Source organism: Nicotiana tabacum, chromosome 6 (assembly GCF_000715075.1).
Source record: "Nicotiana tabacum cultivar K326 chromosome 6, ASM71507v2, whole genome shotgun sequence".
NCBI lineage: Eukaryota > Viridiplantae > Streptophyta > Magnoliopsida > Solanales > Solanaceae > Nicotiana > Nicotiana tabacum.
In genome coordinates this window covers 214,279,420-214,305,700 of record NC_134085.1, presented here as the reverse complement: position 1 = coordinate 214,305,700, position 26,281 = coordinate 214,279,420, and the positions used below count along the sequence as shown (strand labels likewise).

The 26,281-nt window shown below is 36.3% G+C and overlaps 2 protein-coding genes across 2 annotated transcripts; one reads left to right on the top strand and one right to left on the bottom strand.

Moving 5' to 3' along the window:
• Positions 1–19,035: 19,035 nt before the first annotated feature.
• LOC107818973 (uncharacterized) lies at positions 19,036–20,280 on the top strand. Its single transcript, XM_016645052.2, has 2 exons — positions 19,036–19,796; positions 19,910–20,280. Exons 1-2 carry the CDS (start codon positions 19,146–19,148, stop codon positions 19,991–19,993), a joined length of 735 nt encoding a protein of 244 aa, XP_016500538.1. The 5' UTR covers positions 19,036–19,145; the 3' UTR covers positions 19,994–20,280.
• A 724-nt stretch (positions 20,281–21,004) lies between these two features.
• On the bottom strand, positions 21,005–24,336 carry LOC107818972 (putative xyloglucan 6-xylosyltransferase 5). Its single transcript, XM_016645051.2, has 2 exons — positions 22,655–24,336; positions 21,005–21,474 (listed from the first exon to the last, which is right to left on the bottom strand). The coding sequence occupies exon 1, from the start codon at positions 24,050–24,052 to the stop codon at positions 22,691–22,693; it is 1,362 nt and encodes a 453-aa protein (XP_016500537.1). The 5' UTR covers positions 24,053–24,336; the 3' UTR covers positions 21,005–21,474; positions 22,655–22,690.
• Positions 24,337–26,281: the final 1,945 nt, after the last annotated feature.

Below are 26,281 nucleotides of genomic sequence, written 5' to 3'. Positions count from 1 at the left end.
CCAACGGAGCTAACGGAACCGTCAGATTTCCATTCCGAGGTCGTCTTCATACTGTTCCGACTACGGTCAACTTTCCAATACTTAAGCTCTCATTCTGGGACTAAGTGTCCCAAAACTCCCCGAAACTCAAAGTCGAACATCCCGACAAATCAAAATAGCAGAAATAAACTCGGGAAAGCAATTAATAGGGGATCGGGGCGTTAATTCTTAAGACAACCGGCCGGGTCGTCACATATGCTATCCTGAAGTTAGACACCGATACAATAAGCGATAATGAAGCGCTGATGTTTGGCTATAATTTTATAATTTTTAGTGTATTGCTTACCTTATATTTGATGCTTTAATGCTAAATTGTATCATATTTATGTTTAATTGAATTTCTTTTATGTGTAGGTACTTTGCAGATGAAATTGCGAATAAAATAAAGATTTTATATGTATTTTATACACTACAAGAATGGTTCATGATTATTTAATTATTAAAAATATTATATAATGACATAATTAGACAATGATCGAAGATAAAAAGAAACAATTGCAAAGGAAAAGAAACGAGAAAGTAAGGCAAAAGTTTGGCTTCAAATTGAAAACGAAACAGTCGCAGGCGACGCAAGTCTCTCATCTCGCGTTTAAGCTCGCGAGGCGAGGTCCGGTACGAGGTTCATCGCGCGTTGTTGGAATTTTAAGCATATGATATGCTTAAAATAGGGTTGAATTTTAAGTATATGATATGCTTAAAATAGGGTGAATGAGAAATGGAGGGAAATGAAATTTTTAAGTGAAATTTTAAGTTTCCCTCTTTGACAAAGGGACATTATCCCATATTGGAAGAGAAAGAGGTTTTTTATGGGTATATAAGCAATTGCTCTTCTTTTAGGACCGAAAACCGTTGATTGTGTTTTCATAGGATATGCAACTAATAGTAAAGCATATCGATTTCTGGTTCATAAATCAGAAAATCCCGACATTTATAATAATACAGTTATAGAATCAGATAATGCTTAGTTCTTTGAAAATATATATCCGTATAAAAAGGAATGTGAGTCGATTGGTGAAGGATCTAAACGACCTCGGGAAGAACTTTTTAAAGTATACTTAATCAAGAGGATCCAAGACGTAGTAAACGTCAAAGAACATCTACTTCATTTGGACCAGATTTTGTGACTTTCTTATTGGAAAATGAGCCTCAAACATTTAGAGAAGTTATGTCTTCTTCAGAATCATTGTTTTGGAAAGAGGCAGTCAATAGTGAAATAGAATCCATACTGAACAACCATACATGGGAATTGGTTGATCATCCTCCTGAAAATAAATCGTTGGGTTCTAAATGGATCTTTAAGAGGAAAATGAAAGATGATGGCACTATTGACAAATTTAAGGCAATACTTGTGGTCAAAGGGTATATACAACGAGAAGGTCTTGACTATTTCGATATATACTCTCCAATTACAAGAATTACGTTCATATGAACGTTAGTAGCGTTAGCTACAGTTTATGGTCTTGAAATTCATCAAATGGATGTTAAGACAACCTTCTTAAATAGAGAGTTGGAGGAAAAAATTTACATGGAACAACCTGAAGAGTAGGGATGACAAACGGGGCGGTGCAGGTGCGAGGTGGTGCGAGTTTAAAGCTATGCGCGGCGGGGCGGGGCGGGTTGAAATACTTTTCATAAAAAACTAATGCGGGGCGGGACGGGTTGCGGGTTTATGCAGGTGTGAGGATTTTTCTTCTTATGAGTTTCCTTTTATCACTTGCACAACTTAACAATTGCTGTTGAAAATGTCTAGTTTAAGCCTATAGAGTTCTTATATGCACGTAGTTGAGCTAGGGGCAGCAAAATATAGCCCAGTAGTATTATTTTTTATATAGTTGCCTGCGGATGGAACTGTATAGGAGGATATTTACCTACAAATTATTACCATTGATTGTACAGTAGTGAAATCTTTGCATGCCTCCTCTCTTTACATTTTTTTTGTTAGTTTTAAATATAAACAGAACTAGTATTTAGCAATTTTTTTGTTTAAAGATTGCAAAACCTAATAGTGCCTGGGATCTCCACACTAAACTTGAGGCATGAAGCAAACATGAATAAGGGTTGCGGGTCTATGCGGGTTTAAGCATATGAATGTGAATTTTTGGATAAAGTGCTCCACTGAATTGTGATGCAAAGACATTCATAAAGGAGTATTAGAAATAGTATTAGAGTACTTAAAGAAACAATTTTTTTTTAAATTTTTTTTTGGTTGATTAAATTGAATTCCATCCAAAATATAAAAAGGAAATAAGCAAACAAAATGAAAAGAAGAAAAAAATTATGCGAGGCGGGGCAGGGTGGATGGACGCGGGTCTGTGTGGGGACGGGTGTACGCGGGTGAAAATACTATGCGAGGCGGGACGGGGCGGGTTGAGATCTTTGCGGGTTTGTCCCGCAACCGCACCACACCGCTTGCCATCCCTACTGAAGGGTTTGTGGTTCCAGGTAAAGAAAAAAAAGTATGTAGACTTGTTAAGTCCCTTTACGGACTAAAACAAGCATTCAAACAATGGCATGCGAAATTTGACCAAACAATGTTGTCAAATGGTTTTAAATAAATGAATGTGATAAATGTTGTACATTAAAAATATTCCAAATCACATAGTCATTGTTCGCTTATATGTGGATGATATGTTGATAATGAGTAATGACATTGCCAACACAAATGCGACTAAGCGCATGCTAACTGAAGAGTTTGATATGAAAGACTTGAGAGTTGCTGATTTAATTCTAGGATTTAATTCTAGGAATTAAGATCCATAAGACTTCTCAAGGTCTGGCATTGTAACAATCTCATTATATTAAGACAGTACTTGAAAAATTCAAACACTTGGGCTTTAAAGTTGCAAAGACTCCAATTGACGTGAATCTTGCATTAGCAAAGAACACAGGCCAAAGCATATCACAATTGGATTATGCTCGTGTGTTGGGTTACTTAATGTACATCATGAATTGTATACGACCAGATATAGCTTGTGCTATAAGTAAATTGAGTCGATGTACGAGCAATTCAGGTCAATCTCATTGGATGGCCATGAAACGAGTTTTGGGGTATTTAGTATATACCCAGGACTTTGCTTTGCACTACAGTAAATATCCTGCGGTCATTGAGGGATACTGTGATGCAAATTAGATCACCGTATCAACTGATTCCAAGTCCACAAGTGGATATGTATTCACTATTGGTAGAGGAACGGTATCTTGGAAGTCGTCCGAACAAACTTGTATTGCCCGCTCTATAATTGAGGCTGAATTCATAGCCTTAGATAAAACCGGTGAAGAAGTTGAATGGCTCCGGAATTTCTTGGAAGATATTCCATTTTGGCCCAAACCGTTGGCACCAATATGCATACATTGCGATAGTCAAGCGGCAATTAGAAGGGTTGGGAGCGTTATGTATAACGGTAAATCTTGTCATATACGACAAAGACATAAAACTGTTAGGCAATTACTCTCTAGAGGAATTATCACGATTGATTATGTAAATTCAAGTGATAATGTGTCGGATCCATTTACAAAAGGCCTAACTAGAGAGGTAGTTGAGAAATCATCAAGGGAAATGGGACTGTGGCCGAGAACAAGACATAGTGGCGGTAACTCTACCTAGAAGACTGAAGATCCCAAGATCTAGGTTCAAGGAGATCAAACAAACTCATTAATGACGGTTCAACATTGTCAACTAAACTTTTGGTCCATTCTCGTGATGATACAATGTTCAGTACCAAGGATAAAACATTAAGGTTTTTTAATGATTTCTAAATTTGATATGGGGTATATCAATTAGTGTATCTACGGGATGACACGTTTAAGAATCACCTATGTAAGTGTGAAGTGTTAGCAGCTTTAAGGAGAACTTTGTAAAGCTAGTTCTCTACACACTTATGAAACCATGCGGTGTTCATGGCTGAAACGAATACAACAATGAGAACCAAAGACGGTTAAGGGTTGGTTGTGTGACATATGGTTGTATAGGTATACACCAAAGTTCGACAGTTCAAAGATATCAAATCCACAGATTGACCGAGTATATCCGACATAAGTTCACTACGAAAAGTTCAAAGGGAACCCTACTTATCCATATACAATCAATCCTTGCTTGCGAATCACATAGTTTTTCATGCATATTTCCGTGATATAGCCATTCCCCATTCATATGGGGGATTGTTGGGATTTTAAGTATATGATATGTTTAAAATAGGGTTGGGATTTTAAGTATATGATATGCTTAAATTAGGGTGAATGGGAAATGGAGGGAAATGAATATTTTAAGTGAAATTTTAATTTTCCCCCTTTGACAAAGGGATATTGTCCCATATTGGAAGAGGTAGAGGTTTTTTTATGTATATATAAGTAATTGTTCTTCTTCTAACTCTTAAAGAGTTGAGAAAAAGGCAAGTCTCGCACCGTCGTCATCGTCACTCGGCTTCGGCTTCAGCTTCAGCTTCGGATTCAGATTCGGATTTATTAAATATTTATTTTAATAATAGAATATTAATATTAAAATAAATATTAATATTAAATTCAATCCGTTTTTCAGTTGTATAATTGAAAATTAAATTACCCTCTTCAATTTTTCCTCTTTATTTTCTCTCTTTATTGCTGAGTAAATAGCCATTTATGTTATGACATTTATGTTGTGGCCGTTTTGCATAAAAAAACCATTCTGAAGAGTTGCACCTCTTCAGACTTCAGCCCAACTTTGGATATAAATACAAGATTATTCTGCTCAGAATTTCCATATGATTTTCTGAGTTTGTCATCCTTCTTCTGCTTACTTTTAACATCAAACAAAGCAACAGTAAGTGTGATTTGCTACCGAACTTTGTGTTTGAAGTACCACTACACCAGTGTGTAAGTCGTTCAATCCTAGGAGGAAATAATCCACAAACTGGGCACTACGAGGGGATTAAATTCCTTAAGGAAATACTGTGAATTCAGTGGGCTCGGATTAAAATTCTGTTTTTCATTTCTTTTTATGTTCATTTATATTTTCCAGAATTATTTTACAAATACAGTTTACTAACACGCATTCCACGTGGTGACGCGTGGTCCGGGTTTCGAAGTTATTTTGTCTCCTTTTTGATTTTGGACTTGGTTATTTCGTCTAGGCCTTTCCCCACACCTATAAATAGTCTTTAAACACTATTTTTACACAAGTTTGGACGAAGGGAGAGCACAGAGCCGCCGTGGAGGTCGGAATTCATCAGATTCCATATTTCTTCCATCTAACTTATAGCCTGTTTGGCCAAGTATTTTTTTGGGCCAAAAGTACTTTTTTTGGCCAAAAGCACTTTTGGCCAAAAATTGTGGTGTTTGGCCAAGCTTTTGGAAGGGAAAAAAGTGCTTTTGAGGAGAAACAGAAAAAAGTAGCTTCTCTCCAAAAGCACTTCTCTGAGAAGCACTTTTGAGAAAAATATAATTAGAAACAGTTTTCAAAAGCTTGGCCAAATACTAATTACTGCTCAAAAGTGCTTTTCAAATTAATTAGCCAAACACAACTGCTTCTCACCAAAAGTACTTTTTCAAAAGTATTTTTTTTAAAAAGTACTTTTGAGAAAAGCACTTCTCAAAATAAGCTGATTTTAGAAGCTTGCCCAAACGGGCTATTAGTATTCTTTACTTTTTTTTGATGATTTGTTGTTTTGCTACCATGTCTATGTGGAGCTCAACTTTGCATTCTAGGTTTGTGGTTGACACGAATATTGAAGGTTATTAATTACATCACGTTAATTTGAGTTATCATCTTTGGTTGTTTCTTTAATTTTGTGCATAATTGCTTAATTGTTTGGCCAGCAGTAGAGTTCTATTTACTATCTATGCTATGCTTGGAAAAGCCGTGTTTAGATTAGAGTAGAATTAGAGAGAGCTTGTTTCTGAACCCGTGGCTCAGGGAAAAATTTCGCGGTTATGATAGGAATATACCTAACAGTTTTGCTTAGTTGAATACCATATTATATTCGTTCATGATAGATTCAAGACCAAAAGAATATAGGGTTAATATATTATCGATAGACGGATAATATTGTGGGAACATGCTATTTTTATAAACGATCCGGTCAACTAGCAATCATAGATATTTTGGAGTAACAGGTGTAATTACGAACTCAATAAAATTGATAAACTAACCACAACCCCAAAAATCTATATCTCCCTTGGTTATATGTTTAAATTTTGCAATAGTAGTTGTAATAGAAAAATAATAATTTTTATTATCTCGGACATTAAATTGATTTTAGTTTGCTTAGTTAACGGTTAATCTAAGTCTCTGTGGGTTCGACATCCGACTTTTGAGTCACTTTATTACTTGACGACCACGTATACTTGCGTGTCTGTTTGGTCCCAACAAGCACCGATAAAGATTGTTAGGAAAATCACATAATCAGATAATTTTGTGAAAATAGTTATAGAATAGTTTTCTATTTTACAGATTGTAGTTTAAGCTTATTACTGAATTGATCATAGTTTTATGCAACCTTTTTGTTTAGAATACATGAATGTGTTTTTGTCTTACTGCAATTGTTATTATGAATGCATTCTGTGATGACCTGGCCGGTTGTCTTAAGAATTAATGCCCCGATACCCTATTAACTGCTTTTCCCAAGTTTATTTCTGCTATTTTGATTTGCCGGGATGTTCGGTTTTGAGTTTCGGAGAGTTTTGGGACACTTAGTCCTTAAATGAGAGCTTAAGTGTTGGAAAGCTAATCGTAGTTGGAACGGTATGAAGACAGCCTCGAAATAGAAATCCGATGGTTCCTTTAGCTCCGTTGGGTGATTTCGGGCTTAGGTGCGTGTTCGGATTGTATTTTGGAGGTCCGTAGCTAATTTAGGCTTGAAATGCCGAAAGTTGAATTTTTTTGAAGTTTCCGGTTCGATAGTGAGATTTTAATCTGAGGTTCGGAATGAAATTCCAGAAGTTGGAGTAGCTATGTAGTGTTGAATGTGACGTGTGTGCAAAATTTTAGGTCATTCGGACGAGGTTTGATAGACTTTTTGATCGAAAGCGTATTTTTAGAGTTTTTGAAATTCTTACGCTTGAATCCGATGAAAAATAGGTGCTTTGATGTTGATTTGAGTGTTCCGAAGGTTGGCACAAGTTCAAATGAAGTTATGGAATATATTGGTAGGTTTGGTTGAGGTCTCGGGGACCTCGGGATGATTTCGGATGGTTGATGGAAAGATTTTTGGAATTTGAGTTGCAGTTTCAGCTGTTCTGCTATCATAACCGCACCTGCGAGCGTGGGACCGCAGGCGCGGAGCCGCAGAAGCGGCGGATTAACCGCAGAACCGGAATTTGGAGAGTTCAACAGGAACCGCAAAAGCGGTGGAATTTCCGCATGAGCGGTACCGCATCTGCGGATGGAGAGTCGTAGATGTGGAATCTGGGCCCTAAGTGAAAAGTAGCAGATGCGACCATTGTTCCGCAAATGCAGGATCGCATATGCAGAAATAGCTGGGCAAAAATATGAAATTTCGAGGGTTTAGTTTCAAAAGTTGGAGATTCGATTTGGAGCTCGAGAGAGGGAGATTTTGAGAGGAAATTGAAGAGGAGATCATTGGGTAACAATTCTTTGACCCTTTCTAGTTATATTCCATCAATCTATAGTTAGTTTCATCATTTAATTTTGGATTTGAGATGAAAATTGGGGAAAAAGTTGGAAGAAAGTTCTTAGACCTAGAATTTGACCTTAGATTTGGATAATTTTGGTATGCATAAACTCGGGAGAGTGTGAGGATTCTGAAAATATAAATTTTACCCGATTTCAAGATGTGGGCCCGAGGGGCGTTTTGGTCATTTTTTCAAAATTCGCGCATTAGCTTAGAATATCTTTGTAGAATCAGTTACTTGAAGTGTTATTTACATTATGCGATTAAATTGAATAGATTTGAGCCATTTATAGTCGAGTACTCGTGGCAATAGCATGGTTTCGGGTTGGTTTTGAGTCGATTCGAGGTAAGTGGCTTGTCTAACCTTGTATGGGGGACCTTCCCCTCAGGATTCGGTATATTTGATATTTGAAATGCCTTGTACGTGGGTGACAAGGGCGTACTTGAACTAATTGTTGAAATTTCGGTTTTCTTTAAGTAATTTCAACTGTGTTCCTTTTCCTGTTTCATTTTACTTGCAATTTAAATCTGCTGTTACTGAGAAAAAGTATGTCTAATTGACTTAACTGTTTATTTGCTTAAACTGCCTAGGTGAAGCATGTTAAATTAGAATTACTTGTTTACTTGATACGAAATTGAGTTTAATTGAGTATTCTTGTGTTGTTGCTGTGTGTTTTACTTTGGGACTACGGAACGGTATTCCAGGAGATCCCCTCTACGTATTTATGATTTGAACTAAGGTGCGGGATACCAAGAGATCCCTATCATACATTGAGGATACCAAGAGATCCTCGGGATACCAAGAGATCCCTAGCATATATTGAGGATACTGAGAGATCCTCGGGATACCAAGAGATCCCTAGCATATATTGAGGATACCGAGAGATCTTCGGGATACCAAGAGATCCCTGGCATATATTGAGGTACTAAGAGATCCTCGGGATATTTCCTTGTGATTGTTTTCGCCTCTGTTTCAGTTATTGAATTTCTTGTTTTCCTGTATTAAATTCTTATCGTTATTTTTCAACTGTACTGCTTATCTTATACTATCATGTCTTATATTCATTATTTTATCTTAGTAGGGCCCTGACCTTCCTCATCACTACCCGACCGAGGTTAGGCTTGGCACTTACTGAGTACCGCTGTGGTGTACTCATGCCCTTTCTGCACATGTTTTTCATGTGCAGATCCAGGTACTACGACTCAGTCCTATCACCCTTGAGGCGAGGCGACTGCTCCAGCGACTTCGAGGTATATCTGCCGCGTCCGCAGACCGAGAAGTCCCTTTCTATTCTAGCTTTTAAACATTTGCCCTTCTGTATTTCTTTTCCTTGTTAGATATTCTGGAGTTAGAGTACCGTGTCGTGATCCTTAACTTGTGATTCATGGGTTCCGGGATTTGGGAGAGATATATATTAGATTTGAGAGTTATATTTTGTATGCCGAACGGCACTTTAAAACACTGTTTTATTATATTATTTATGTTTTAAATTATTTTATTTTTGCAAATTTGGTTTTCTTCCGCAATTTAGGCTTACCTAATCGTAGAGACTAGGTGCCGTCACGATGGTTCACGGAGGGCGAACCGGGATCATGACACATTCATTTTTTTTAATATACTTTTGTATTCAAATTCTAATGATACATGAATCCATTTTAATTTTACTATTTTTTAAAAGTGCTAAAAATAATGTAATCAAATATAGTTATATTAACAACATTTTAGTGTAATGCCTTCTTTTACCATTCACCATGCGTAAGTGTTCAGTCAATGGTACAATCTACATTAAACGGATAAACATAAGTTTTGGACATATGTACAAAATATGTATTGGTCCATGAATACATGGAGTACATACAATATGCATGAATACATGATATAAAAATTGAAATACACTAAATACAAACATTGAAATAAAACAAAATATAAATAGTGAATATATTTAATTTTAAAATATAGTGCAATACAACAAAATAAACTAAATACAATACAACCAATGAAATATACTGAATACAGTGGTAATAATATGTATTAGGAATAACTAAAGGGAAAATTTCATATTAAAACAACTAGGCTGCCTCCTTTTCAACTTTATAGCTCATATTTCAATTTACAATTGAGTAGCACAAAAATAAGAGGCCCATATCCGATAAAAAGGGCGTTGTTTCAGTTTCTTGGGAGTCAGAAGCGGGATTTTGTATCTTTTAGTGAGATTTTCTCTCATTCTTTCCATTCTTCTTCCCCAAATCTACAAAAACGAGATCTTGCGATCAATGCATCTTCAAAAACCCTATAAATTCTTCTTCATCTCGAATTAACAGCAAATCAAACACGAAAAGTTAATTTTTTTCCCTGCAAATCAGTGCAATTTTCATTTTTGCTGCAATTTTGATTTCAACTTTTTGTTCGATGGAGCTTTTTCCAGTTTACGTTCTTCATAGCGGTAAATGGGAAGAAAACAAGTTTATCAATTTCGTCAGCGATTGTGTAATAATCGAGTCGACATTCAGCTACAACAATTTAGTTGCAGCTATTTCGGAACAGATTAGGATCGATACTGAGTTAAACACAATAGAGATTAACTTTCTCCCAAATGATGGTTTGCCATCGATCCTGATTTACAACGATACAGGTGTTAAGGTGTATATCGAATTAAAGAAGAAAAACTTGAATTTCACTGAATACCCCTTGTTTGTGACAGTGAAAGAGATTTATGATAATCGTTTGGTTTCTACAAGTTCCAGTTGTTTGGTTGCTACAAGTTCCAATTCTATAGATGTATCCACAATTGATAGCACTGAGATTATGCCTGATATCGAATTGATTGAAAACAGGAAACTTAGCGAAAACATGGGTATAATAGATAATATGTTGAACGAATTTGTTGAGGATGATCAAGTTTATAAAGATAAAGAGACAGTTATGAATGTGATGAAGAACTTGGATGTACGCGAGAGGTTCCAATTCAAGATGAAGAGATCAAGCGCAACAAAGTATGTCAATAATTGTATATTCTGTTATATATATATATATATATATATATATATATATATATATATATATATATATATTACGCGAGAGGTTCCAATTCAAGATGAAGAGATCAAGCGCAACAAAGTATGTCAATAATTGTATATTCTGTTATATATATATATATATGTGTGTGTGTGTGTGTGTGTGTGTGTGTGTGTATAAATATTTATAAAGTAGTATATATTTGTATATAGGTATTAAAATTAGTATATATCTAGTTATGTTTTTGTATACAAGTGTATTTAGAAGTTGAATAATCTTTAATCCTAGGTATCACCTTATATGTGTGGATGACAATTGTGCTTGGAGCTTCAAATCTTCTTCTGTCGTTTTCAACGCAAACATATTCAAAGTGAGAAGTTACAATAATAATCACACATGCGGCTATGGTGAAAGATACTTAACACAACGTCAAGCTACTTTGGGTGTAATTGCTAGTATAGTCAAGAACAAGTATGTTAATCCCAAAAAAGTTTACACCGCAAATGATATAATAGAGGACATACAAAAGCAACATGGGATTGAAGTGAGCTACATGAAAGCATGGAGAGCTAAAGAGATAGCAACGACAATGATAAGAGGGAGTCCGATTGATTCATATAAGGAGTTGTCGAAGTATTTTTATATGTTGGAGCATACAAATACAGGAACGGTTACAAAGTTACACAAATCAGAAGATGGATACTTTCTTTATGCATATGTTTCGCTATATGCACCTATCAAGGGCTTGGAGCATTGCAGACCGATAATGGTTGTTGACGGAAGTTTCCTTAAAGCAGCATATATGGGTACCATATTGATTGCTTGCACACGGGATGGAGCTGGTGAGTTGACTGCATCTACCTTGTTTCTGCAATTTGTATAAAGTTGTAGTTTCATGTATAAAAGTGTATAGGATTTCACAGCTGCTGTTTTTATAAAATTTGCAGTTTGTATAAAGTTGTATAATTGTGTATAAGATTTGTATAATTGTCTGAATCCTAATATCTATTTTGTATAAATAGGAAAAATCCCTCCACTTGCATATGCAATTGTAGATTCAGAGAATAACAAATCTTGGGAGTGGTTCTTTGTCCAGATAAAGGGTACTTTTGGTGTTAGGGAAGGGATGTGTATAGTTTCAGATAGAAACGAAAGCATCTTCAATGCCACAAAAGCTGTGTACCCATAAGTACCACATTGTATTTGCATGTTTCACTTGTGACAGCATGCAAAGCGCACATTCAAGAAACATCACAAACAGTTGAAGGATATCTTCTTTGCTTTGGCTAGAGCTTCCACGATAGAGAAGTTTGAGTACCATATGACAGAGGTGTGCAAAATTGATCCGAGGGTGCAGCTTTACTTGTTCAAAATTGGCTACGAAAGGTGGTCTAGGGCATATTCCAAAGTAAAAAGGTCGATGGTAATGACTTCCAATATTGCAAAGTCAATTAATGCAGCAAACACGAATGCTAAAGAGTTACCAGTAATGCAATTGCTGGAGTACATGACAAATTTGCTACAACAGTGAAACAACAAAAATAGAAAAAATGCAATGGAGACATCTACAGAGCTTGGCGAAAAGTACAACAAACTGCTTCGGGAAAATCTGATTGCATCGGAGCAAATGACGATAAAATGAATCAAATATAATGATGCTTGGCACTGTTGACTTGCATTTTACTATCTGTCTAAGGATGTATAACTATGTATAATAATGTATAATGTTCTTTAACTTTTTTTAAAAAAAAACTTTTGCAGGAGAGGCCTGCTACGGAGCAATTATATACTGTGTTTGAAGGGGTAAGGTGAAACATAGTGTACCTTGAAGAGGGAACATGCAGTTGCGGAAAATTTCAAATGGATAGAACTTCCATGTCCGCATGCTTGGGCGGTTTTTGAAGAACCAACAGCTGAAACTTGGCCAGTATTGCTCTTTTTACTACAAGAAGGATAAACTCCTTAGAACTTATGAATTTCCAGTGAATCCGATGCCAGATGAGAGTTTATAGGTAATCTCAATAGAGGTGCTGGAAGATGTGGTCCTACCACCTAAAGGGAGAAGGAATGCAGGAAGGCCAAGAAAGGAAAGACTCAAACCTGCTTCAGAGAAAGAGACTAAGAGGGCGTTATCATGTTCTATATGTGGACAAGGTGGTCACAATAGAAAAACATGTAGGAATCGACCAAAATAAATAGTTGGAAACATAACACTTCATATTACATTTGTTGCCATGTTGAGTAGTTAAGTTTCACAAATAATAGAGTTACAAATGTTGAGTAGTTAAGTTTCACAAGCAATTAAGATGTTTCATTCTACATGTTTTGATTATCCAATAATAGTGTCTTGCTGTTTTTAATGGTGCTAAATATATTGATAGATTGTACAAATATAAAATAGAACTGCAAACAATCAATGGTATTATATGTATACAGATGTATAAATGAGAGTATAAGTTTGTATAAATTTGTATAACTATGTATATTATTGTATACATATGTATAAACTCGGCTACATTAACAAAACTGCAACCATAATAAAAATACATACTTTGTTAAAGGACAAAAACAACTGTAATATTCATTAAAATGTAATTCATTCACAGCCACAATGTGTAATGACTACCACAAATTACACAAAAATAAAAATATCTATAATATCCTTTAAGGTTATCTCACAAGTAGCAGAATAGTACTTAGATAAAACTAAGCAACAACTCCTGATACATAGAAAAACTACAGTAAAATGGAAAAAAACAGAACTACTTTCTCGGTCGTCCCCTATTCCTCTTCCTGAAAAGTCTCCCTGTGATTTCATCACCACTAATTGCACCGGACTGTTGTTTTTTCCTTCCATAATCCCACAACAGAGATCCACACTTGGTGCGAAGTGTCTCAATGTCAAAATTATATTTTCGAATTTCCTTACCAAGGATGAAATACTCAACAAAGCTACCAACAAAAGCACCACAATCACTGTAATTAAAAAGAAACAAATCAGATTCAAATAGGTACACTAATAGTAAAAAAGTAAAACAATTGAGATAAACCTACCATTTGATCTGTTGGGGCACATTATTAACCAGATTAATCTGCAAAACATCAGAATGGGATTTATCGGTATAAGCACCATTGTTCCAATCAATGCCCTTCTTCTCGACATAAAAATCAGAACTCTTCAAGAAGTAAGGTATCAGAATTGCATAAGGTAATGCAACATCCAAAGCAAGTCTATCATTAATAGCTCCACGGTTAGAGTCATAGATGTGGATGCACCTATCTATGAACGTAAACAACCCCAAAACCCAATGACCCAATTTTGCTTTTCCGCGCTTCACATAGATATGGAATAAGACGTGGTCAACAGTGTGCCACTGTACATTTGTATCACAATAATATCCTCTAATGTACTCTTCTATCTCATGCCCTTCAGGAATCACTAAAGGATCTTGATTCACTTTGAAATCTTTATACATGGAGTTGATTTTATTACCAAAGGCAAAGTCGGTTGTAGTAAACCGCATGGCAACACTCAGCCCATATTTTCTCCTCTTCCTCAAATAATAAAAGTGGACATCCAAGTGCTGAGACAAGAAATAAAACAGAACAACCATCACTACCAGATTTTTTAAATATAGAAATTTATACACTATTATACATAGGTATACATATTTATACAAAGTTATACAATCTTATACTGTGATTATACAAAGCTATGTATACACTATGGGGGTCTCAAACAATAAAGATATGCAACAAATAAAAAAGGCATTAGAACATAAAGTTATTAAATATCGTGTCAATCAAAGGTCGACCATAATACGCAAGTGAGTGGAACCAATCCTTCGTGGTCACATGACACGAGCCAAAAGTAAAAGCTTCTGCAAGCTTATTTACTTCATCGATATATATATTTTTGGTACTTCAAATCACAAAAAATAAAACGTAATCAGAACTACCTTCATTGACAAGTATAAAATCAGAACATAAAAGATTAAAGAAAGTGAAGATACCTTCGCCTCGTATCTATCCCATTATCAACAAATGCGCAAAACTCTTTAGCCAATGGCGACAATGGATCAAAATCATCAATTTTGATCCTGAAAGGATGCTTGATATAAAAAATGAGCTTGTGCGCCGATCCTGATGCCCCCGAATAAAAAACTGGCAAATATGGAGATTTGGCATATTTTCCTGGTATTTTCTATCGAACTGACTATTCAGGAGAAATGTAATCATCTTCCACGTCTATGATGGATGGTTTATGAAGCACAATTTGGGATATCTGTAGCGCAGCTAAATCTTCATCGCCAATGTCATCCCAAAATGTGTCACCCTTGACATCACCTGCTGCCCCTTAGACAGAGAAAACCAATAATAAAAAACTTTCAAAATGAAGAAATGAAAAATCAGACAAAAAAAAAGATAAAATGCAGAACGAATACCATAGTCAACACCATCAGTAACTCCCTCATCAGCTAGCACGTTATCTTGATTCACTTGATCGACAAAGTCAGGAACAACATCATATTGATAGCCATCAAATTCACCGAGACCAGATGTATTGTCATCAGACACGCACTGACGAATCTAATAAAAAATAATAGAAAGAGAAGACATGTTGAGTGATGATTCAGAGAAGGCATAACTGTTGAGTGATTTGGTTTTATCAGTAAAAAATTACCTTAGAATCAGTAACATCCTCCCTCGTTTGCTTGGTTTCCTTCATATTCAGAAAACTGAACATTTTTTTTAAAGGAAGAAACTACATAATTGTTGAGTGTCGTAACTGTATCAGTCAACTACAACAAAAAAAACAAAAACAACAAAAGTAAATCAACAACCATGTTTATAACCAAAAAATCATATATATACAAAAAGTACCGATAAACTACAGAAAAGCTAAAGCTCCAGTACCTTTCCAACAGCACTCCTCAACTTCTCAACTTCAGCATTCAACAGATCAATGTGCACAAAGGATCATAACTCGGGTTAGGCTGTCGATCCATATTCTGAGGAAAAGGTCGTTTAGACTGTTGCTCCGTATTCTGAGGATAAGGTCGTTTATACTGTTGCTCCATATTCTGAGGACAAGGTGGAGATGCAACGATAGAATCATCAGTGTGAAAGGCAGGCACCTCCCCTGATGCAACATCATCAGCATTAACTTCAAAAAGCGTGTTGATATTCAGAGTTGACATCTCTTCACGAGTAGGGGAAATGTTCCTATAGTTCAACTACAAGAAGAAAAACTAGATTATAATAGTAGAAAAAAGAAATTGCGACATATTCATAAATATACATACTTACAGAAAAACTGAAATCATATATGAAGAAATATTATAGTACAAAATGTTTACCTTGTCGATACTATACATGATCACCCCGCCAGTCAAATCCGCATATGTTGGAGTTTCAGTGACTTTCCAATTAAGAATGCGTGGCACATTTGTGCTAACGCGAACACCTAGATGCTTGTCAACCGTAGAGCAACACTCAAAAAACCATATTTGTAATGCAAGTGCCAAACCTCCAAGCCTATGCATTGTCAAATAGTCACACTGTCTGTCCCTCATTGTCTTTAAAATATCTTCAAATGACTTTTTTCCCCAAGCATACGTCTGATATTGACCACTTTCAATGATATCAAAATCATCTTTGTTGATACCATGATTATTTGCATCTGAGAATATAAAATGATGGACAAACACCATCAAAGCCATCTTGAACGCATCTTCGTCCGGCGTCCAGTCTTTTTTCTTGAAGCAATCAAGAAGCTGTCCCCTCGTTATAGCCCTTTTCCATCTCCTGAGAAATACTCTTTTAGCAACCTATTAACATATGGTTTGTCATAAAAAGTGGCGTCGTCTTCTACACACTTCAAATTAGTGATAACAGCAAACTCTCCAATGCCAAAACGCAGCAAACAACCATTAATTTTCACCCACAACTCCCTTTCCCGTCCTGGGACGACTTCCCTCAATAGTATACAATGAATAAGTTGATTTTGAATTTTTAATTGAGGGAGGTCCAAGAAGTACCCAAAACAAATAGCGCGGAACATTTGAAGCTGCGTGTCAGTCAAACATTGCTTCAAAATGCTCACAATATCAGTCTCGGTATGGGAACTAATCCTGTTGTGGAAATAATCAACTGGTTGTATATAGAAGTCCCCAATCTTGCATATGAAAAAATAACAAGAAATAGATCAGGAACAAAAACTATACTAAAATATTGTATAAATATGTATAAATCAGTGTAGCAATACTTGTATAAAGATGTATAAACAGCTGTATAACTTTGTATGAAATTGTACAAACATGTATAAAATTAATAGCAACATAGGGAATACCTTCAGCTTAGCTTTTCTCTCATTCAATTTGCAGCGAATAGCAAACCTTTGTTCTTTCGATATGCAATCAAGACCACTGTCACCATCGTCCTTGATCTTTCTCCTTTTCGGTTTAACACTGGGGCCTACATCATCTTCATTAACCAAATCAACTTTCAGCCTTTCTTTTGATTTTTCAGGTCTCCCACATTTCTTACTCCTTATTCTAATGATGTTAACCGGAGTAGGAGTATTACTCATTTGCAAACGAGTCATTCGACTACTCTCTTGTTGCAACTTTTTTGTAGGAGTAGGAGACTCAAAATCATCATCATCTGGAGCCTAGACATGCGTATTCGCTTCAGAAGCAGGGGTTGAGGGCAAATTCCTCGATGATTTAACTGGAGTGGTAGTATTCCTCGTTTGCGAACGAGTCATTCGACTGCTCTCTTGTTGAGAGTTTTTAGGAGGAGCAGGAGACTCAAAATCATCATCATCTGGGGCCTGGACATGCACATTAGCTTCAGAATCAGGGCTTGAGGGCAAGTCCCTCAATCTTTTCGCATAATCGAACTTAACGCCTTTTCCAGCAACCTTCATTTTGCTTTTAGAAACAGGTATTTTTGAACGTATTTTCTACAATAAAACAAACAAACGAAGCTTTAACAAAAGTGAAAACAAGTGAAGGAAAACACAAAAATCAAACCAAAAATAAAGGTCATGAACACAAAGCAGAGGCCAATTTTCCCAAATTGTAACAAAATTCAAAAAATAAAAAATTTTATTCTAAAAGTCAAAATAACAAAGCACGCAAACCGAAAAATCAACTTTAAGCCCAGAATGAAGATAGAAGGAACACAAAATCAAACGAAAAACACAACAACATTGTAAAGAAAATAGGCATAATCAGAAAAGCAAAAAAAATTAAAATTAAAACAAAATTCAAAACCAAAACTGTGGTAAAAGCATAAAATGAAACGAAAATTACCTGAAAATAAGAGTGAAAGCTCGAAAAAGTACTTGAACCCCACAATGGAGGTCGGTTACCTTCGTCTCTAAAAAAGCGTGAGGAAGAGAGTGAAAAAAAACAGAGAAATTGAAATTTAAAATATTAAAACCGTTGTTTTAAGTTGTGGGCTACCGGATGAAAACTAAATTTCATAACATATACAACCTGGGCTAAACCAGGTAAGGGCTTCAAATATGGGCTATTTTCGAATGGGCTGTATGGCCCAACTGATATATGAATTTCTTCATAACTAAAATACTGTTAATACAAATACATCTGAATACACCGAATATAAAATAGTGAATGCAGTAAATACAAACATTGAATTTAACGAATGCAACAGTAAAAAAATAAATATGAAAACACACTAAATACAATATTTATATACAACTGAATACATGCAGTAGGTTGATTACAATTGAAAAAGTTCCTATTAATGACGGTCAAATCAAAACCTCGAACTATATCAGAAAAAAATTGACTGAACCTCTGAACTGTAGATTGTGTTATGTTGAAATTGAATATACAACGCTCTATTTTTTGTGTTTAGCGTCTGAAAAATTATTCTAATTAATTGGGTTGATAATGAGGCGTGTTAGAATTGATTTTGTTGAATTATATTAGGAGTATATCACGCTAATTGATCCTCTTTCCGTTATTAGACATCCGGACAGACCTATTTTTAAGGTGATTATTGTTACTGTATTCATGAATACATGACGTGAATATATGTGAATACAGTCACGTACAACTGTAACCCCCTGTTGTTTAGGCGACTTTTGCCACTGTATTCATGAATCCAGTAGCATGAATACAACAAATACATTATCGTAACAACTAAATAATAGCTATCTGAAGTTAATTGCCACTAAACAATAGTGATTTCTGAAAATTTCTCTATAATGATCCCTTAAAGGATTTTTTTTTTTTTAAATAAAACTAGTTGCTAAAAAATTGCAAAGATTTTCATTTCAGTTAGTTTCGGGTCGGGCCAGAAAAGAAATAGGGAATTCAACCGAAGCCGAACATATTGGGCCATGGAATGTCCAGTTAAAATTTGGAAGTAGTGCACTGCACTCTACTCCTTCCCATTGGAAAATGGAAAGTGGCCGTCAGTGATTAGTGAAGCGCGCCTGTAATGGTGTGATGGCGGATGTAGAAGAAGAAGAAGCCGCAATAACGGAAGCCCAGCTTGAAAAGCTTAAGAAATGGGAACGTATAAGGAATTCGCAATCTCTTTCCGATCCACCACCAGCCACTCGCTCTCTGGTCGCGATCCGAGACTTCTCAATCCATAAAATTGCCGGCGAATTCGCCGTCTTTCCTCCGGTCAACCACGAGAACCTTTACATATCCACAAATTTCGTTGGGAAAACTCATAGCCAATCATCGTCGCCGCCGTTCCCGTCATCCCCGTCGCTGTCGTCGTCATCGTCATCCTCATTTTCACCTTCCAATCGAGATAACGATGATTCGTCCTACTCATTTACCGCCTCAGATGCTAATGCCGTGGATCCGCCAAAATCTGTACCAGGTAGTCCTCGACCCCCAGCCAGAGTAGATGGTTATGGAGGAAAATGGTGGAATTTGGGACTGCAAGTGCTGTTTTCTAGAGTCAACGGCATTGCTATGTTTCGCTGGTTTTTCACTTCAGCTCGAAGGGCTGTTACGAGTATGCTCTCCCCTTATGGAGTAGCGGCAATGTTTGTGTTGTTTGCGTATTTTCGTTTGAGACGGAGATTGGTTACAAGACAGAGTGGCGAACAGCTGAGACGCACCATTACAGAGAAAGATGAGGTCTGTTAATTTTGGCCTTCTTGTGTTTGCAAAAATTCCCATGTTAAAAAGTTTTACAATCGGTTTTACCTACATTATTGAGTTTATAATTCTCGCTTGTTTTTCTTGTGCAGAGGATAAATCAACTTTTAAGTCAAATAGCAGAGATGAATCAGGTATTGGTGGCTATGCACAAAGGTAATCTGTCCAAGAATTAGCTGAAATTAGTAGTATGTAGTATTGTGCAGTCGAGGGATAATGGTCATTACCTACTCTAGTCATGATAGGCACACACTCATCATGCTCAAATGGACTGCGCTTTCTGTAGAATGATGATTGGCATTTATGAGGATGGCCGAAATCCATTGACATATACTGTACTGTAGTTTGGAGCGCAGTTGTTACAAATTATCTATAAAATGGTAGAATAGAAGCTTCATTGTTTGTCCAGATACTCCTGCTCGCTTTCATTTAAGATCTTTGAATCTTATAAAGTTTACAGATATGCAAACGACGTGACTACTAATTAGGCTTAGGGGGTCCTGTTATCCAGAGATATGAAATAACACCTACGACCAAAACAAGTCATTGATCTCATATCTATAAGCAGCGGTCTGCATTCACTAAAAAGCCTATGCTTATCCATTCCTTTCAAGCTTGAAGAAACAACAAGGAAGAATTTTTTTTACCGCGAATCCATTTGTTAAAGGGAATCCTACACCACCACCAGCAAAGAAAAAGCATCTATCCCAAAGTGAATGGCCTCAATTTGGTTCTTCGGTGTCAAATTCAGTAGTTTCAAATGTCAGGTGGTGATTTGATTTTTCAGTTATTTTCCTTCCCTCCACTCTCTGTTTTCCCCAAATATAACTGAGACACGTAAAAAGTACTACATGGAAATGTCTCATTTCTAACTATCTTATTAGAGATCATCATCAGTAACTAAATGTTCTGAATTCCCGACCATGATGGAGGAAAAATTGAAAGAGATTTGCTGTTCATTAGTCAAACATCTATCAACTGCAAGATGTATGATAGAATCATAAAATCATATTGGCTGGATGATCTCTGTGAATAGCTTGCTTCAACGATTTTATGTAATGGCATTGTAAATGATAATTTGTGCAGAGCTTATAGAAAGACATGCACTGTTTTCATGGCCCTCAAACAATCATATGCTTGGACAAGTTATCAATATAATGGGACCGATCAAACTTTCACAAAGAGACTGAAGATTGAAGAATGAAAGATGTATTGATACTGGTTCATTTCCAAGTTCAAATAACTTCTTTATGATCGACTTTGACATACCCAAAAAATCATAAATTCTAAAAACAACCAAGAATTGCAATTATACAAGTGTGATCACATCTTAAACCTCCTAGTCCTGGAGGTTAAGAATGAGTAACTTATGTTGAAGCTCTATCTAGACAAATTCTATTCATTCTATTTGATTCCAGCTGTTCCTTTCCAAGTACATCATTTCATACAGCTCAAACGTCATCTTTCTCAGAAACTAAAATGTTGCTAAATAAATAAAACTAACACAAACTTCCTCCTTGGGAGAACAAATAAAAGGCATATTTAATCCCCATGATGCAAGGCTTCACCAGCCAAGTATAACAACCAGATGAAGCACTCGCACCTCATTCCAAGAGTGCCATTCTCATCCAAGACAGATCAAAACCTTAGTTGCACCCTGCAGAAGATCAGAAATACTTATTATGGAAGGAAAAAGGGTCAAGAAACTCTGGAAAATATTTAAACATGGAGGACAAATAGAGTATGTAAATAATGATATTCAATTGTTAGATGTGATGCACAATGCTTCTTTTTATTTGAGAAGGCATTGTTTTTTTCCCTGATGCACAATGCTTCTTTAAATCATCCCGCAGGAGAATGACTTTGGAATAGGAAGTCTACACACAGATTTCAGGTTAGCTTCAACAGTTGGTGCAACTTGCAGTATATTCAGTCTCTTTTTGCATGACAGTGAATATCAAATATGCAATGTCTTAAAACCTACATCATCCCAACCAATCTGTGGTTTTACATTCACTAGAAATTCCTCACATATATTATTTGGACAGCAAATAGAGGAAATCAACTATGCATGTAAACCCTTTATTTATTAAATAAGTGACCGTGAGAACATCATTGCATAGATTTTCACACATGATTAGACCATTCTGCTAGATGAACAATGATATCCAAGACACATACGCCGCCTCTCTATTTGTATATCAAAGGAAATACTTTAATCAGCACGATGTTACGGTGACTACTACAAGGTGAGTTGGATTAGAAAGCTAAACCCCGAGACTTTCTGGTGGATGTCTTGATGTACTACCCAACTCTTAAACATGGTAGAGTTTCAAAAGAGAAAAAAACCAACAAGTATATGTCCGACATCAAACGACAAGCATATTCTACAGAAATTACGTTTCAACACATTTTCCTCTTTTTCTTTTATGGCCTAAAGATGCAGGCTAAGCTAAAAGGTCTAATATCTTTGCAAAGAGTCCCTGCTAGAATGTAGAGCTAGAGTTATGCCAATTAACACCCTTTTAACTAGATGGTAAAGCCCTACAGAAAAACAGTATACACAGCATAAAAGCTAATGTCGGACATTCAACTAACAAGCCAAATAGGAGTTTTCATGTATTAAGCTCAACAATCTAATGAAGATAGGGGCTTCCACTCACAAAAAAGTCTTTGAAAGAAAAGAAATGAACCATAGCAACGGAGCATTAACAATTCAATGGTGATGGTAAACAATAAACTAATGAGAAAACTAAAAGCTATGACGTGTTTACAATTCAGAGTCCATTACAGACCTAACCAACAAATTCAAGAAACCAGAATGATATCTCTTATACCTGCAGATTCTTCTGTGCAGAAAGATGGTGAAGTCACTAGGTCTGAGGTCCTGTGCTCTCATGCTTTGCATGTCGAAGATCTAACTGATCTACATACTGCAGCGGATTATCAGTTTCATTCCTAATCCTTTTGATGTTAGGGCTCAACAAGCCCTTATGTCTAAACCCATACAACTTAAGCACTTGATTATCTGCAAAATTGAAAGCCCTCTCCATACTTTTCATGCACCTCTCAACAGGGTAATCTCCATAACTCCCACATGGCTTGCATCCCACAAAATGTGTCACAAATGGCCATCTCTCATCCCCCAAACCTGGATGGTATTTCTCAATCATCTCCTCATACCTATCAACTAACCCTGCCCAATATCCATGTAGATAGTAAGAATTCTCTATGAACACCTGGTCCATCCACTGATCCTTCTGTGACATCAGCAAGTATATTAACGCAGACTGGTCATCCGCTTCAAATGCTGGTCTACCCTTTAAATTAGCCGTCAAAACCTTGCCGGCTTCTTCACGAACAGGACCTTTAGGCCCCATTGGCGCCCACACATCCAACAAATCAAGAGACCACTGGCAATTCCTAATTAGAAAACTACCAGTGTTCAATGCAATCCATGATTTCTGATCAAACAATAGATCAGGGTAGCCATGAATAACAAGATTGTGATCATTGTACTTTGAAAAAGGGATCTCAAAAACCATATCAGTGAATAAGGCATCACTGTCCATCCACCAAATCCATTCTACTTCAGGGTGAGACAACATTAGCTTACGAATCAAGGGCAATTTAGCCCAGTACCCAGCCATTTCCTTTTCCAAATGAGCTAAGTTATAAACGATTTCAATCCCATGGATCCTACAATAATCAATTTTGTTCTTTATAACCTTCAACAAGTAATGATCCCCAATTGGATTATCACAAGGGTTTGGGGGAGAGCCAGTTACTAGCAAAACACGAGGCTTACCATGGATAAAATTAGGGAAATCAGGGTTTTTCTGAAGCCAGAATTTGCGGTCGGCATCCCAAGTAGTAATCTTCGGGCCTAAACTGTAGGTTGAATTATGGTGGAAAAAAGTATCGGAGGGGTCATCCGGGTCATCCAGGTCCGCGTCCGATCGGATCTCGTCGAGGATCCGGTTAGTCTCCTCAATAAGATTCGCATTCTCAGCATCACTTCCGGAGGATGCAAGGTTTCCGAAACCAATGGTGCCACGTAAGACAAGGATAGTGACGAAGCCGCAAAGAATAGTTATCTTAATATTGTTGAAAGTACGTTGGATCTGTCGGCCGCGAGGTAAGACGGAACTGGGCCGACCGCCGTTGGGAGTGGCGGTGGTAGGTAGTGCTCCACCACCTCTTTTCTGTGCTGTGAAACTGCTGTCTGGACCCATTATGTATGGCGCCGCTAAATGGAGCGCCCAATTTCAGCTCCTCTTTCTGTCAAGAAGAAGAAATTGGGGGTTTTACAGGAGAGGAAAAGATAGTACCATGGGAGTCAAATGCGTGTAATTACGTGAGAAAGAGAGAAAAGAATAGAATAGACGACAGATGGGAAGAAGAACGAATGGAAGAGACAAGCACCGACGATGGACTGTAGTTTTCTGGTGAAGTAAACTACAGTAAATATATTTGAGTATTATTAGTACTATAATAATATAGTACTGTAATGATTTATTTCCTTAATTTAGCTTTTGTCTGCTATGAGTTTTGTTTATAGTTTGATAAAGTAAGCTAGAGGAGTTGTGAGCGAGTGACTGTGGTGGACACGCGGAGAGGTAGAGGGCGACCTAAGAAGTACTGGGGAGAGGTGATCAGACAGGACATGACGCGACTTAGGATTACTGAGGACATGACCCTTGACGGGGGATTATGGAGGTCGAGCATTAAGGTTGTAGGTTAGGGGAAAGTTGTGAATATTTTTACAGCACAATAGAGTGAGACTAGCCAGTTAGGAGTTAGACTAAGAATGTCATTGGTCGTCTATTGATGTAGGGCTTTACCTGCTAGTTTTACTATACCAGCCATATATTTTGTATTTCGTATTCTGTATTTAATATCTCTTATATTGCGGTTATTTTATTATGCATTTTTATGGTATTAATATATCGGCCTCTGTTGCTTTTTTGAGCCGAGGGTTTCCTGCAAACAGTCTCTCTACCCTTCAGGGTAGGGGTAAGGTCTGCGTACATATTACCCTCACCAGACCCCACCCGTGGTTTGATGAAGTAAGGTGAATATTTTACAAAAATCCCGCTGTTTGCGGGCTGGATTTAACGCGTTATTATGAAGCCCATGTTCTTCTTCCTCCCATTTGTTCAACTAACATTTAAAAACAGTCATACCAGTCTCCTTTCAAGTTTGCTCAAATACCGATTTCACCCCTCCACGTTTTTCAAATGACGAAAGAAGTCCTACCTCTTTTCTACTTATCTTTTCTCTCTTTTGAATTTTGTGTGACAAGTTGAAAGGAAGTGACAAAGTGCTATTGGACACATTGCCATTTTGAGAATAGAAGCACTTTTGACCTATTCTGACGAAACTAAGTGGGCATTTGGACATACCAATTATAAAATTTGGATTTTTTTTTTATTTCAAGTGAAAATGGTATATGAAAGTTAGTGGGCGTTTGGACATAAGAATTATAAAATTCCCAAAAAAAAGTAAAAATGATATTTGAAAATTAGAGTTGTGTTTGGACATGAATATAATTTTGCGTTGTTTTTGAATTTTAGTGAGTGATCTGAGTGAAAGTTTTGAAAAACAGCTTTTTGAGGTTTTTCAAATTTTCAAAATATTCCAAAATTCATCTTCAAGTGAAAATTGGAAATTTTATAGCCAAACACTAATTTCAAAAAAAAGTGAAAATTTTTCGAAAAAAAATGAAAAAATTCTTATGTCCAAACAGGTTGTGATTGAACATGAATATATTTTTGGGTTGTTTTTGAATTTTTGCAAGTGATTTGAAGTGAAATTTTAAAAAACAATATTTTAGAATCTTTCAAATTTTCGAAAAATTTCAAAATTTATTTTCAAGTGAAAATTGAAAATTTCATGATCAAATGTTGATTTCGAATAAAGTAATTTTTTTTTAAAAAGTGAAAAAATTGTATGACCAAACGGCCCTTTAAGAATGAGAGAAACATAGAATTTCAAATGTTAGTCGTTCAGAGTCACAATTATCAAGAGGAGCTTTACTAGTAGAGGAAAAACTAAAAAGCTCTCAATCTAACAATCATATAATACTCATAAGGCTCATTAATAATGTGATTCAATCAAAAATAGTGATTCGTTGTCTTTGTTATGTTATTACGATTTACGTCTGATTTTAATACCTTGTAATGAAAGATCGCAGCTTTCGGCAATTAAATCATCAACAAAACAGAAGTTCGATCCATAATTTAAGTTCTATAAGTTCAATATTTATGGATTCATATTTGTTTGTTATAATTTTAATAAATTTTTACAAATAAATTAATTATTTGCGTCGAAAATACTTGTAGGCTCGGAGATATTAGCTCTAGAACTTGATGAACCCTCATATTCATTTAGATCTTGCCGGCGGCCTGCCTCATTTACCATGTGCGATGTGCCCAAACTACCATTTAGATCCCATCCAAGTA

Excerpts from the sequence above, each read along its gene's own strand:
- LOC107818973 (XM_016645052.2), top strand. The coding sequence starts at position 19,146 with ATGGCGGATGTAGAAGAAGAAGAAGCCGCAATAACGGAAGCCCAGCTT. Across the intron at positions 19,797-19,909 it reads CCATTACAGAGAAAGATGAG|AGGATAAATCAACTTTTAAG; the intron begins GTCTGTTAATTT and ends TTTCTTGTGCAG.
- LOC107818972 (XM_016645051.2), bottom strand. The coding sequence starts at position 24,052 with ATGGGTCCAGACAGCAGTTTCACAGCACAGAAAAGAGGTGGTGGAGCA.